We start from the raw sequence: 15,101 nt of genomic DNA, 5'->3' as shown, positions 1-15,101 counted from the left end.
TGAACAGTGGCAGCCCATGTTAGAAGTGAATGAACCTTTGTACTCCCCTTCACATGTCCTCAGTGTTCAAGGAGCCCAAATGTGGAGCGAACAAATTCATTTTCCAACATTGCAATTTGCTCTGATTCCCTGCCCCTGGGGTTTATTCCCTGCTTTCTTTCCTGCAGAGACACCAAATACCAACACAAAGATCACCTGCAACAAAACATTTCTGACCATGGCAGTTAAAAACCATTAAGAATTTCCTAAATGCAAACAGCAGAGTGTAGAGCAGAAAAAGAAGACACGGATAAAATCTGTGTTTCTTTATCCCAGTACAATGGTGACGTCATTTACAAAAGAGCATCTGGCAACCTTTGATGAGATAGGTAATTTCTAGGCCAGAATCAATCCAGCAAAAATGTCACCTGAGCAGTACTGAGCAGTAATTCTCCCCAACTGCATTCAGCATTGCAGCTGCATATCAGCAATTAAGGAGTCTTTCCAAAGGGGCTGTACCCAGGATTTGGCAGAACAAACCCTGAGCAAAGGGACCAGGACATCTGATCCCTTTTCCTGCAGCAGCAAAATTATGTCTTCAAGTCTCATCTCTCCTATCAGTAAATGCCCAGAGATGGCAAAGGAACAACAACAGACTTTCATTGAGGCTTTCAACTTGAAAGCATTGGCTGACACAGATGCACCAGAGACTGCATTTTGTCTGGCACAATTCTACTTGTCAGGGATCAGGCAAGGCAGGCAGGGAGGGACAAGGCAGAAGGCATCTCCTCCTGCAGCCTCAGCCTGCAGCACTGACCCAGGCAGAGAGAGTCGGGGAAGAGATTTGTCATGGTGAACCTGCCATAGGTGGCTTTGGGCTTGTGCTGTCAGAGGATGACAAACTCAGACCCTGCATAGGCTGCATCCATTCGGAAACCTCCTTCTCCTTAACTGGAAATTTCACAAGGACTTTCCCTCAGAGGAGGTTTCCCTATTTCTCCCAGTGCAGAACCAGGCAATGTCCATGAATCTCCTTCAGATCTCAAAGGGTTCAGCTCAGTAAGTGCCGCAAGGAAAGATTTTCTCCTTCAAGGGCAGGAAGAAGGACTGGGAATATTTCCCATTTCATGCTCAATGCCTGCTTATTCTCTACTAACTGTGACACTGGAAATGTTTCAGGGAGATAAAGGGCAAGTGGTGGATGGAGTAGAATCTTTCCTTTTCCTGCACTGCATTTCCAGGGCCCAAAGGTACCACTCCAGCTCCTGCCATTTAACACTTCACACTGGAGGACTTCTCACTGCAACACCAGAGCACACTCCCAGTAACTGAGCTCTCCAAGAGTCCACGGAGCCCATCAAGAAATTGAAAACAAGTTAAAGAAATTTTGAAGAGAATTATTTTAAACCAACCATTCAAAATGTCACCTCTGAGTCAAAATTCCAATGGTCATTTGAGGACAGACATGTCCTGTACCTACCTGTATGTTGAGATTTCATGTCCTTGCTTCTGCTGCTGGGTGTGGACCTTGAGAAAATGGAAGACAAAAGACCATATGAGGAGATAGAAAGAGAAAGGAGGGAATGTGTGTAGCATGAAAGGAGACAACCCTTCTTAGCGTGGTCTTTGTGATGAAGAAGGAAATGTAACACAGAAACTAAACAAGATGCAAAGCTGATTCATTGTCCTTAAGCTCTCAGTTGCTGGAGACAGACAGAGCTGGCCAAGCTCCGGCTGAAACACAGCAGTCATTCTTCAACTTGTATCATAACCCCCCAATTCTGCTGTCTCTCCTTTTGGAGCCAAGTGGCTCCTACAGCCCCTCTGAAGCAGCAAGAGCTGCTGAGCTGAGACACGAGGCTCTATGGAGGGCAGCTGCTTTTGTACTGCTGCAAAGCTTGACTTTGCCTGTTTGTGCCTTACACTGGTGACAGTCTTGTGCTCCATGTGGTCAGAGCACTGCTGTCTCCTGAGAATGTTACACCTCCTTGCTCTTTCAAGACAAAACATGCTTTTTCACACACAGCTGCTATGGACAGGATATTGAGATTGCACTTTAAAAGCCCTACAGAAGATTTTCAATGTGAGTGATACTTCTGAGACTCCTTCTTTATTGTTATCACTCAGATAAGCTTGACCGCTACATTTTCTCACACTTCTCCAAGCCAATATCTTTCTATCAGGTACAGTCCTATTCCTCTTATCTAGTGCCTTGCCCTCTTTGATCTTAAGCCATCACCGAAATATTAAATGTGGATCGGATTATATGCACATCCCCCAGAATTTCTCTGGGATCTCATTTCACAGTGGAGGTCCAGGCACAGAAAAGTTACATCTAACATTTACAGAAACAACACCCAAATTTGCAGACACCTCTAAAGTAGCCAATATTTGCGCAAACATGTTAATGTGTCTGCAGAAGTTGACAGTGAAGGATCACAGTATTCAAAGATCTGCAGCATCCAGACCCATGCAATACAGTTCCCAAATGACACTGCAAACATTACAGAGGGAATCAACAGCCAGGTCCAGAAGAGGACCTGTCTTGAGGTGCTTTTCAGCCCTGCCTCCTCTTCCCCACCACCACCTCTACTCTTGGGCCATATGGTGCTGGGTTTGACACTGGGCTGGATCACCACAGATAGGGCCAAATGCTGAATACACAGAGGTTTGCCTAAATACATGGCAGAGCTGACTGTGCAAAATAACCTCACGAGATGGGAAGAGCGAGGTGAACAGCACACTGGAGCAGCAGACACCTTGGCTTACCTCATCTCCTGGGACTCTTGCACATCCAGCTGCAGAGAGCTTTGCAGAGACCCTGCAGCACTGCCAACATCGGGACTTACTGCCCTGCGTATCGGGGGGATCAAAGGCAGTCCCAGTGATTCCTTCTTCTTATCCCCTTCAGTGGGATACAGCAAGGAAGCCTGCAAAGAGCAAATCACAGTGCTCACAATCAAGCATCCAGCCTTGTACCCCTCATGCCTCAATATATTTAGCCAAATTCTTCAATTGGACCTGGCAGGAAAAGACAAGTCAGATTGATAGAGCAGCTTGGTCCAGGATGGAGAATGGTGCCCTAGGACAGGCAGCTGGTGGGGGAGAGATCATGTCACACATTTACCACCTCTCCCCTCATGCTCACTTCTGTACGAGTGTGACTGCATTCCCAGCTGGGAATCATCCACGTTTTTGACATTAAGATGTTCTCAGGTGACGATGCCTCCACTGGCCTTTTGGATGTATGGGAAGGCATTTAGATCCCTATAAACTCCCTGCCCCTAAAGCACCTAACAACCACTGCTGATCTCCAGCCACGTCCCCACAAAGCCATTCTGCAGGATGGCAAAACCTGCTTTTCTCAAGCCCCTCATTCCTTCTGCTGCTGCCCTTCCCTCCTACAGTTCCCCAGCAGCCTTTGAGGCCAGAAGCTGCTGAGCTCTCAGGATGCTCAGAGCTCTCCAGCTCCCACACATCCAGCATCTCAGGCTCACTGGCATTTAGGAAGTTCAGCAGAGCTCTCTGATCTGTGGCTCTTTGGAAGGTCTCTGCCTGCCCAAGTTGCTCCAGGGCTCCCATGCCATGACCAGGAAGGGGGGTGGAGGAAGCAGGGACAGATGCACACCCTTCCTTAGTATCTCATCATTTCTGGCACAGCTAAAAAGCCAAATCAGGACCTGTTCAATCTTCAGTGAAAACATCAGTTCCTGTCAGGGATACACGGGGCCCTTTCTCAGCAAGGCTGAGACCAAGTACCCAAGCCTTTGACTGGACATTCAGTCTGCCAAAGCTGTTGTCCATCTGCCTCCTCCTGCACCCCATGGCAAACCCAAAACAACTGCAGCTCCTGGCCCTGCTGCAAAGCTAATGGTGTGGCTGGGCTCTGGGCTGTTCTCCCCTGTTGTAGTTAGGGCCTGGCGCTGTGGAAGAACTCGGGATGTAACGGAAAGCTAGCAGACCCCCACTCTGCTAAGATAGTAAGTTCTCTTGCAATTAGCCAATAGCACCTAGGTGTGACGTATGCAGATGGGAGTAACACAGTGAACCCAGGCTATAAAATGTTAAGTTTCCCTGTAATAAATTGCCATATTTGCCGTCCATCACATTGATGCTGTGGAGTATGGTCCGCGCGGCTGGGATAGCCGCTGCTGGAGTGGGTCAGGGTGCTTATCTTGCTTTAAACCCAACATCTGGTGCCGGAATCCCGGGAGAAGAAAAAAGCGGGAAGAAGCATGAGAAGAAATTAAAAACGCAAGGATACCCTGGTTCAGCTGACAGCGGCCAAGTGAGCTGGACTGTTCTTGGCGTGAAGTGCCTGGGCCCAGAAGGATGATGGAATCATAAAAAAGGTTAGATTGCGAATAAGTTGTAAACATAATTTGCTTGCTATTGCAAGAATTTAGGTTGTTGAAGTTGTAAGTGAGTTTGTAAAGTCTATCCGCCCTAAGGTGTGGGACAGATGTGCTAAAATCCTTGCTGAACAAGTTTGGGAAACGACAAGGAACTGTTTGCTGGCTACCCTGAAATTTAGGGTCAGAGCTTTACAGCCCCCAGATGGGAGAAGCTCAACTGAGCCGGGAGAGGGGCTGGGAGTCCCCTCAGTCCCTAAATTCTTATCTGCTCTCAGAGAAACAGCGAAGAGCAGAAGATTTTTGGAAAAAGTTAACAGAAATAGCCAGAGGTGTGGCAGAAAAAATAAGAAGAAAGCATCCCCCCAAAGTCATAAAGATGGCGCAGAGAAAGAAATTGTAGCGCGGGAAAATATGTCTCTAACAAAGAACTAAATCTGGCCTTGGAAGGTGGGCACAGTCGGGGGGATGGGAGAGAAAAGGAATGTGAAGAAGTGAAGTGAAAGAGATAAGACGCGGCGAATGGGAACAGAGACACAGAGATTGGAATGCAAAGAGATAAGGAGGAGAAGAAGGCGAAAGGAAAGGTGGGGTAAAAGGCGGAGTGGAGGGTGGAAGGAAAGGCGTGGAGAGCCGGGGGGGAGGGAACAGCCTGCCCACAGGGGTGGTAGCGGAGCCGGGGCCCAAGAAAAACGCACAGAAAACAGGAAGTAACCAGCCAGTTCTGACTTTGGCCGAGACACCAGCGGTTCACCAGGCCCACCCCCCCGAGAAGAAGCGCCGGGATAATACCGAGTTTGTTACAAAGTCATAATTTACTGAGTTTTTAAAAGGTGTTTATGTATCTTTTTAGAGTTAATTTTGTGTTTGAGTAATTATGAGTTTATCTAGTTAGAGTTTTCAGAGTTTTTCTCAGATTTAAAAAGTAGCTCGGCGCCGATGACTTTAAAAAATACACACGGCAAAACGCTGTTGCCAAGACAACCACCGGTGAAACAAGTAACAGTGACTTCAATAAACTGCGGAAAGCAAAGCAATAAAACAATAAAAAACAACAAAAAGCTGGATATTTTGGAGAGGGATAAAAAAGAGAGGGTTTTAATTAGACAATTCAAAAATTAAAAGTTTTATAAATTGTATTGTTTGTAAATCAGCAAATTGTTGCAATCAAGATTGAAATTTAAAAATAAGTTTCTATTAAATGAAGCGCCTTTAAAAATAGATTAAAAAGTTTAAATGTTGTATTTCTGTATCCCAAGAAACTTAAAAGATTTTTGTTTTGTTTTAGTAATCTCAAAGTTATGTTAACCATGTATTATCCATTTGTTGAGTTTTTGACAATTTTAATAAAGAAATTTTAATGTGAATCTTTTTGTTATATAAAACACATATAACAGCATATATACCAATTTGGATTTTTGATTTTAGTTTAAAAATTGGACTTGATGTTTCTGAGAAGTGCTACAAAAGCTAAATGACAACTTGCCCAATCCTGTGTTGTTGTGGCTTTTCTTTAGAGAAGCTGCACTTTAGAATTTTAATTAATTTGAACATATACTAGGCAAATTCTTGTTGTGAATGAGTGTTTTTGGTAACATTTGCAGTTATTGTGAGTTATTCTCAAAGCTAGATAACATGGAATTGTGATGTATTTGTTACATTTTTATAATTTTTATAGTGAATCCATGTTACCGTTAGCTTGAATGTTTTTTAGTTAAGCTGTGTAACTTAGATATTCTTTAAAAGTTAAGTTTTGTTATTTTCTTTTGTTACAAATAATTATTGTTAAGTTTAAATGTTGTTTAATTTAAATTGTTTTATGTTTTATTAGAAACACTTGTCTAAATTGCAAAGTATAGTTGTTTTCCTAGAAATATGAAGACAGATACAACTGAAGCAACTGTGATGGACCACTGGTGACCACCTGCTTGTAGACAAAAATAAATACAGTTTGTGACACCCTTGATTTCATCAAGAGCTCTATGAATTGTTGCAATCTTTGCAGTTTTGTTTGTTATAACTTCTTATTTTTCAGTGTTTCCAGAATTTTAGTAAGATGTACCATTGCTAAAGATTAACTGCCATTGAAGAAGCTTCAAATTAAACCAACTGCTGACTGATTTAATTCGTCTAGTATCTAAAGATCTTAATTATTTGCTTTGTACAAATGCATTATAACAGTTTGCTGTGCTGTAAGCATCTCATAGCTGTTGCTATTGAAAACCTTGTTTTAAAAATAAGTTAAGAAACATCTTTCCAGTTTAAAGTCTAAGACCCTGGCCAAGTCTTAACTTTACCTGGACAGAATGTTTATCAATAGATCCAGATGTTCTTGTACCAAATCAGTATTTGAGTCACCTTTTAACTCAACAATTTGACCCTATTAATATGACAGCTGGATCAATTTTGAAGTAGACTTGGAGAATCATTTCTGGACTGGTTATCCAATCCTTCACTGATAATTTTTGGTTTTGTTTGTTTATTAACTATGAGATGCTGGTGCAGTGTTTTAATAATTAATAGTACTTTTATATTAATTGATTTTCAACTGTTATAAGTTCTTACTAATTGTATATAAAGTTTTGTGTTAATGTTGAACAGAAATACATTTCATTTTTATTTTTTAAGGAAAAGGGGGGAAATTGATACCCTAAAAGCAATTTGATTAGTGTAATTCATTAACTTCAAGGAGAGAAGTGCCTGTGTTTTGTTGGCAGGTTCAGAAAGGTCACCTGTCCATCTGACCAGACTGTCTGTCTCTGAACACACGAGATCCAGTGAACAGAGACATCATCACACAGCCTTGGTGCTCCAGACATGGATCAGAAGTGGAGCTGCCAGGACACAGTTGTGTCTGAACACTACACAGTTTACCAACAGAAATTTTATGTTGTTATTATGATGTTGTGTCTCTACCAATTTTTCAGTTATCCTTTGTTTTAAGATTTAGAAGGGTTTGAAAAACAACTTGAACATCAAAACCCTCAGTCACCGATCAGCTGCCAGCTGACATCACGGGAGCAGTGAACATTCCAGGACTGAATCGTGTTGGAAAAATTCTGTAGAAGATTTGAGAGGTGTAGAGACTCCATCTAACTATATACAAAGCAAATTGTAATTGTGTGTTTATCCTTTTAGCAAATTGTTTTCACGCTTAGATTACATATATACCAGAGCACGTGTATTAAAAGTAGTTAGATAATAGTTTAAGGTAAAATGTTTAGCCTGTGTAGTAATTGTTATGTTAGTATAAAGTATAAGTATTTTTCTTTAAGAAGTAGTGTAAGCATCTTTGAAAGTTCATTTAACGTTAAAGTTTTAGCTGTGAGTTTGCAAGTATGGTGTCATTTACATGGTAAGCTGCTTATGGTAACTGTGCTGTTTATAGGTATAACACCTGAATCAGTGAGCCCCAATTTTGTGGTACAGGCTGAGAACCCATGATCTAATAGTCTAGCCCTTGCATTTATACCCAAAGTTTAAACTCCTCTGTTGACTTTTGTGTATTAGCTGTTATCATCCCCAGAGTCCTATACCACCTGGATGAAGAGTTGAGCCTGCAAGTGGAGAGACTCACCCAACTTCAGAAAAGAGAAGTGGTGACAGGTGTAACCATGGCAGTGCTGCTTAACCTGAAAGCAGCTGGTGCTGCCACAGGTGTCTCTGCCATCGTGACCCAACAACAGAGACTGCTTTAGCTACAGATGACTAAAAAGTGAGGTCTTGACCTTCTGTTCATGCAGCAAGGAGGCCTCTGCATTGCCCTGAAAGAAGAATGCTGCTTCTACGCTGACCACACCAGAGTAGTGAGAGACACCATGGCAGAACTACGAGACAGGCTGTCTCAGCAAAAAGCAGAAAGAGAAGCTCAGCAAAACTGGTTCCAATCCTGGTTCGATCAAGCTCCGTGGCTAACCACCCTGGTGTCTACCCTGATTGGACCAGTTATGATGATTTTACTCGTGTTAATTTTTGGACCATGTATTTTGAATAAGCTTGTGCCCTTTGTTAAGAACCGATTAGAAAAAGTTAACATTCAGTTTATAAAAAAGCAACAGATGCTTTAAAAATATACTTAGTCATTGCATGTGCTTTATATTTACTAATGAAAACTGTATTATCTATTTTATAAGTTTTTAGTTTTTAGTTAAGTATAATGTATTTTATATTTTACTAAGTTTTATACTATTTACTTTTAAAAACTTTTTAATATAGATAAATAGATAAAGTGTTTAGAGATACATATATAAAATAACATTAGAATTTTAAAGACTAATACACTTTATATTTTAGCAAATTAGTTAGTCATAGAGAGGGGGGAAATATGTTGTAGTTAGGGCCTGACGCTGCGGAAGAACTCGGGATGTAACAGAAAGCTAGCAGACCCCCTCTCTGCTAAGATAGTAAGTTCTCTTGCAATTAGCCAATAGCACCTAGGTGTGACGTATGCAGATGGGAGTAACACAGTGAACCCAGGCTATAAAATGTTAAGTTTCCCTGTAATAAATCGCCATATTTGTCGTCCATCACATTGATGCTGTGGAATATGGTCCGCGTGGCTGGGATAGACACTGCTGGAGTGGGTCAGGGTGCTTATCTTGCTTTAAACCCAACACTCCCCATGGCCACCTCCCACCCCTTCCCTATGGACAAAGCCACGCCAGAGCACACAGCTGCCCAGAAGCTGATGAAGTCTAGAAACAACATCACAGACAACTGTGCAGAAGGCCATGGCTGTACAGCTCCAAAGCTGAGACAACCTGGAACTGACTGTGCAGGACTGCCTGTTCCAGCAAACATCCCAACCAGACTCAGCTGAGACAAAACACCACCCAGACACAGAGATACTTCACAGATACTCGTAGGTTACTAAAGGAATTGCTTTATAAGGATTGCTTGAGCAGAGTGGACAAATTTACATGCTCTGACGGCTTCTGGGTGTTCTCTCAGCCACAAGACAGAGGAGGAACCATGGCATAGCCCAGAAACCCTTCAAAGGCCTCTCCTGCTCTTGATAGATGCTGAGGACATGAAGTCTACACTACACACCCATTGCAAAGACAGCCTGACCTGCAGGGTCCAGCTGAGCTCTTCCTTGGCTCAGCAGCTTCCCTGGGATCACACCACAGGGAAAGCTCTCTGAGCTCTGTCTACAGCACAGAAACTGAAAATCTCCCACACATGACTTAGTTTGGTCTCCTTACCTTACGTCCTTTTCCCTCTGAACATGACTCCTGTTCTTTTCCACTGTCATTGTCATTGCCAGTGCCACTTTTCCCAGTAACGTCCTCTCCGATGCAGCTCTTCATTGGCTTGGAAGAGCTCCTTGGGATGAGGGGCATTGGCTTGGAGGGAAGGAGCACAGAAGGATTTGCCAGAGAAAATCTCTTGGCAAGAGGGTAGCCAGTCTGGCCTGTAAAGTGGAGACAAAAAATATAACACTGGTTGCAGTGCAAACCTAATGCATCTGGAGCTCCATATTTCATGGGACAGACTTGCTGCAAACTTCTAAATAGCTGCACAGGGAAACCTGCTCCTGCCTTCAGCCACTTGAGGCAGGCCAGGGGACACCCTGCCCCACTTGCACAGAGCTCCCACAGGAACAGCCTGGCCTCTGGGCTGGCCTGGGACAGCAGGGAGCCCAGAGCCCTGGGCTTTGCAGCCATGGCTCAGCTGCACATGCAGCCTCCTGCTCCTGTCCCTGCCCCACAGCTGAGCAGCCCTACAGCTGCACGGGGCACTGGCAGCAGCACAGCTCATTGCAGGGGGCACATGCAGGGCAGAACTGTTCCCTGGGGATGAGCACAGGCTCCCTAGGCTGGCACAAGACCCTTCCTCCTGCCAGAGAGCAGCCCAGCTCCCACCTCACCTGTGTGTGAGGCTGAGGCATGCTCAAAAGTCTTCGAAGAAGTGAGTTAGGTGAACTCCCACCATTATCATCCACACATCTCTTTGATGAGATGCTAGAGAGATTTTTTTTAACTATTGAGAAATTGTCTTCAGTTTTATCTCTCATGTAACTAACCTGCATGTAATTCTTCTGAATAATATTGACTTATTAAGTCAGATGGGAAAGGTAGATTGCTCAAAAAATGAGAGGTGAAAAAGATCCCTTCTTGAGGTTGGCCTTCTGTGAATACCCATTAAAGCCCTACACAACTCTGAGTGCAGTTTCTGAAAACCACAAAACTTCTCCACATGAGCCCTTGCTGGTGTTCTTATAACACAGAAATAGCGTCCTCAGGGTTAGATGCGATCAGCAAGCAGAGCAAGGACAGGAAATTGATCTGTTGCGAGACCCGACATTCATGGCAAAGAATGAAACAGGACTTGCATCTCATGGCCATGTCCAATTTGTGGTCAGCTGTGGCCACTGTCCCTGTCCTGGCTGACAGGATGAATGATTTGACTACTATCAAAAAGGAGAACGCAGAGTAAACTAACGACAGAATTTTGTGATGCCATGGGCATCCTTGCAGGATCATCTGTCAGCCACCTACAGAGCCAGAACTGACCACCATGGACCAGTTTTCCCTGAAATCTGGTGGGATTTTTTCCCATTTAGCTCAGACCTTTCAGCTCCTTTCTATCCTCACCTTTTCCTTCCATGCTCTTTCCTTTTCCAGTGAAGTTCATGGTTGAACCCGTGCTTCTGCCTCGCAGAAGTATCTGGGTTTGAACTTGAGAACGGTCTCCGCGTAGACAGCGAATGGAGCTTGCTACCCAGCCCTAGAGCAAGGTCTCGTGACTCCAATCGCCAGCAGTCGGCACAGAGAGGCAGAGCCAGACGCGTCTCCTGCCGCTGTGTCCGTGTCAAGCACAACCGTCACAACCCCAGCTCGTGGCTGCCCCTTTGTGATGCGCTCACCCACGGTTCTGTTTCCATGGCTACAAAACCCCCACCCCAACTCCATCCCTTTCCCTTCCCAAGGACAGCCAGCCCTGGGCCCAGCCAGGCCAGGCCGGAGGGCTTCACACTGTCTAGGAAGTAAATGCTTTCCTAAGCTACTTTCCAAGGCCTTTATTTCTGTAATTCTCACTCAGTTCTGGGTTGCAGCTTGCTGGTGTGGGATTTTGTTTATTTCTCTTCACGTCCAACAAAGTGCTGGGACACAAACAATGGCACCAGGAGTTGCAAGTAAAAGAAGCTTTGCACTCCCCAGCAGATGAGCCCAGAATTCAGGTGGCCAATATCTGGAGGGAGGAATATGACCACCCAAATGTTCCACTTTTGCTCCACTTCATTGTCCCAGAGGTTTATTCCCAGCTTTCCGTATTGCAGAGACACCCAAACCCGACAAAAATATGATCTGCCTCAAAACTTTTCTGATCTTGGCAGTTCCTGACAATTCAAAATCTCCTTAATGGAAATATCATGGGGCAGGTCATTCTGAAATACTCTCCCACAGAGCAGTTAAAACTAATCATGCTTGATTTGGCAGAACTAATTGTGAGCCAAAGGTCCAGTGGGTCTCATCCCTTTTTCTCCATCAGCTAAACTATTTCTTCACGTCTCATCTCTCCAATATGTTCAAAGAAGCTTTGCAGTCTGCATTAGATGCCCCCAGTATTCAGTGGGCCAATATGATCATTGTAGCTGTAGGGTGTAAATTGGCCATGCAAAGTTCTCCTTCATTGTGGCAGTGCTTTATTCCTGCTTGCTTTCCTGCAGACACACCCAAACCCAACATTACAAAACCGGCCTCAAAACAATTCTCATTTTGACTGTTCCTGAAAATTCAAAGCTATACTAAAAGCATTTTTTTATTTTTCCCTTTATTCTTGGATCTGTTCAAACATGCTGTAGACTGAAAAAACCCCAGAGAAACCCCGGCATCTCACACCCTTGGCCCACCAGGGCCTGGGCCTCGACACTTTCCGGTGTCGGAGAGACTGAGAAGAACCTGAGCAAGCTGAGCTACACCACACGAAAAGGACTTTTTTTCCTGGATTTGCCATCTCATCGAACAGCTAGAAGTTTTATTGTTTAATATTATTCCATTTCTGTTAAATAAACAGTTTTTTCCACTTCTCTCCAAGGAAATGTGTTTTCCTGCACCAGTTGGGGGGAGGGGCTGTTTGAATTTGCTTTTCTAGGTGAACCCCATTTGGAGGTTCTCTCCCAGTTTTGCCCTAAAACAGGACAGATACAGTTCTTGGACAAGACGAAGGCTGAGCAGGGCTCAGCCTCTCACAGGTGAGGGGGGAGCTGGGCTGCTCTCTGGCAGGAGGAAGGGTCTTGTGCCAGCCTAGAGAGCCTGTGCTCATCCCCAGGGAACAGTTCTGCCCTGCATGTGCCCCCTGCAATGAGCTGTGCTGCTGCCAGTGCCCCGTGCAGCTGTAGGGCTGCTCAGCTGTGGGGCAGGGACAGGAGCAGGAGGCTGCATGTGCAGCTGAGCCATGGCTGCAAAGCCCAGGGCTCTGGGCTCCCTGCTGTCCCAGGCCAGCCCAGAGGCCAGGCTGTTCCTGTGGGAGCTCTGTGCAAGCGGGGCAGGGCTTTTCCTCTGGAGTGCTTCAAGGGTCTTCATGCCTGGAAATGTCAACTTGTGCAGCTATTTAGGAGTTTTCAAGGAGTCTCTCCCACAAAATATGGAGCTTCTGATGCTTTAAGTTTGCTTTGCTGCCTCAGTAACATTTTTTGTTTCTTCTTTGCAGGGCTGACTAGGTTCATTTTTTCCAAATCTTTCTGGCGATCTCCTTCTATGCTCCTTCCCTCCACTCTGTTTCCTCCCAGCTGGAAAAACTCTCAGTCTTCCAACAGAAGAGAAATGTGCAGCTTTGAGAAGGAGAGTGGGAAAAATGGCAGTGGGTACGATGAAGACACCAGAGAAAGAGAGGAGCTGAGGTCAAAGGGAAAAAGGTGTAAGGTAAGGAGACCAAGCTATGTCCTGTGTGGGAGATTTTCAGTCGATGTGCTGCCGGCAGAGCTTGGAGAGCTTTCCCTGTGAAGTGAGCCCAGGGAAGCAGCTGAGCCAAGGAAGAGCTCAGCTGGACACTGAGCTTCAGGATGTCTTTGCAATGGGTGTGTGGTGCAGACTTCACATTTTCAGTGTGTAACAATAGCAGGAGAGGACTTTGAAGGGTTTCTGGGTTCTCCCTCAGCACTTCCCTTTGCATTCCCAATCCTGGCCCAAGCTACTCCATCAGTCTGATTTCTGTTCTCCTGCCAGGTTCCAGTGAAGAACATGACTAAATGTCTCGAGGCATGAATGGGGAGAAGACTGGATGCTTGATGTGAGCATTGTACTCTACTCTTTGAAGGCTTCCTTGCTATATCCCACTGAAGGGGATAAGAAGAAGGGGTCACTGGGACTGCCTTTGATCCCCCCGATATGCAGGGCAGTAAGTCCCGATGTTGGCAGTGCTGCAGGGTCTCTGCAAAGCTCTCTGCAGCTGGATGTGCAAGAGTCCCAGGAGATGAGGTAAGCCAAGGTGTCTGCTGCTCCAGTGTGCTGTTCACCTCGCTCTTCCCATCTCGTGAGGTTATTTTGCACAGTCAGCTCTCCCATGTATTTAGGCAAACCTCTGTGTATTCAGCATTTGGCCCTATCTGTGGTGATCCAGCCCAATGTCAAACCCAGCACCATATGGCCCAAGAGCAGAGGTGGTGGTGGGGAAGTGGAGGCAGGGCTGAAAAGCACCTCAAGACAGGTCCTCTTCTGGACCTGGCTGCTGATTCCCTCTGTAATGTTTGTGGTGTCATTTGGGAACTGTATTGCATGGGTCTGGATGCTGCAGATCTTTGAATACTGTGATCCTTCACTGTCAACTTCTGCAGCCACATTAACATGTTTGGGCAAATATTGGCAATTGTTAAGGTGTCTGCAAATTCCAGTGCTCATTGCTTTAAAGTCAGGTGCCATGGTTCATGTGCCAGCACATCTAAAATAATTTTTTTTTTTATATACTGACAATCCCCAACACAGAACTAAGTGGGAGTTACAGAAAAAAGGGCTATGAAAACCAGCTTTGGGAATCAATTACTTCATTGATGTAATTGTCAGATTCTGGAGATCATTGTGTGTTGCCAACTGTTGGAAAGAAAAGAGATCCCAAAGTAAACCTAAGGTGCAAATTCTCTGTGCTGGGCCTCGACTGTGAAATGAGATCCCAGAGATGTTATGGGGTATAGATGTATAATCAAATTGATGTTTAATATTTCAATCTGGGCTTCAGATCAAAAAGAGCAAGGTGCTGGAGAAGAGGTACAGGACTGTAGCTAATGGAAAGATATTGGCTTGGAGAAGTGTGAGAAAATGTAGCTGTCATGCTTGTCTGAGTGATAACAAAAAAGGAGGGGTCATCCAATTATCATTCACATTGAAAATCTTCTGTAGGACTTTTAAAGTGCAATCTGAATATCCTTCCATAGATGCTATGTGTGAAAAAGCCTGTTTTGTCTTGAAAGAGCAAGGAGGTGTAATATTATTCTCAGGAGACAGCAGTGCTCTGACCACATGGAGCACGAGACTGTCACCAGTGTAAGGCACAAGCAGGCAAAGTCAAGCTTTGCAGCAGTACAAAAGCAGCTGCCCTCCATAGAGACTCGTGTCTCAGCTCAGCAGCTCTTGCTGCTTCAGAGAGGCTGTAGGAGCCACTTGGCTCCAAAAGGAGAGACAGCAGAACTGGGGGGTTATGATGCAAGTTGAAGAATGACTGCTGTGTTTCAGCCGGAGCTTGGCCAGCTCTGTCTGACTCCAGCAACTGAGAGCTTAAGGACAATGAATCAGCTTTGCAACTTGTTTAGTTTCTGTGTTGCATTTCCTCCTT

General features: G+C 44.8%; 2 protein-coding genes and 1 long non-coding RNA gene across 3 annotated transcripts in view; 2 read left to right on the top strand and 1 right to left on the bottom strand.

Annotated features, from left to right (window-relative positions):
- Positions 1-11,166, bottom strand: part of LOC111942689 (TOG array regulator of axonemal microtubules protein 2-like) — a 45,207-nt gene extending 34,041 nt beyond the window's left edge. Inside the window, exons 1-4 of the mRNA XM_086871551.1 lie at positions 10,928-11,166; positions 9,536-9,744; positions 2,749-2,909; positions 1,460-1,506 (exon numbers count right to left, since the gene is read on the bottom strand). Of these exons, the coding sequence (XP_086727677.1) occupies positions 1,460-1,506; positions 2,749-2,909; positions 9,536-9,744; positions 10,928-10,967 (457 nt within the window). The 5' untranslated portion in view covers positions 10,968-11,166. The remainder of the gene's footprint in view (positions 1-1,459; positions 1,507-2,748; positions 2,910-9,535; positions 9,745-10,927) is intronic.
- Positions 1-15,101, top strand: part of LOC147655111 (TOG array regulator of axonemal microtubules protein 2-like) — a 212,846-nt gene that overhangs the window by 86,910 nt on the left and 110,835 nt on the right. The window lies entirely within an intron of this gene.
- Positions 11,254-12,363, top strand: LOC147655112 (uncharacterized). Its single transcript, XR_015282571.1, has 2 exons — positions 11,254-11,514; positions 12,139-12,363. It is a non-coding gene; the product is annotated as an uncharacterized LOC147655112 (long non-coding RNA).

This window comes from Cyanistes caeruleus, chromosome 2, assembly GCF_971803275.1.
Source record: "Cyanistes caeruleus chromosome 2, bCyaCae1.hap1.1, whole genome shotgun sequence".
NCBI classification, from domain to species: Eukaryota; Metazoa; Chordata; class Aves; order Passeriformes; family Paridae; genus Cyanistes; species Cyanistes caeruleus.
This window is presented reverse-complemented; position numbering and strand designations above follow the sequence as displayed.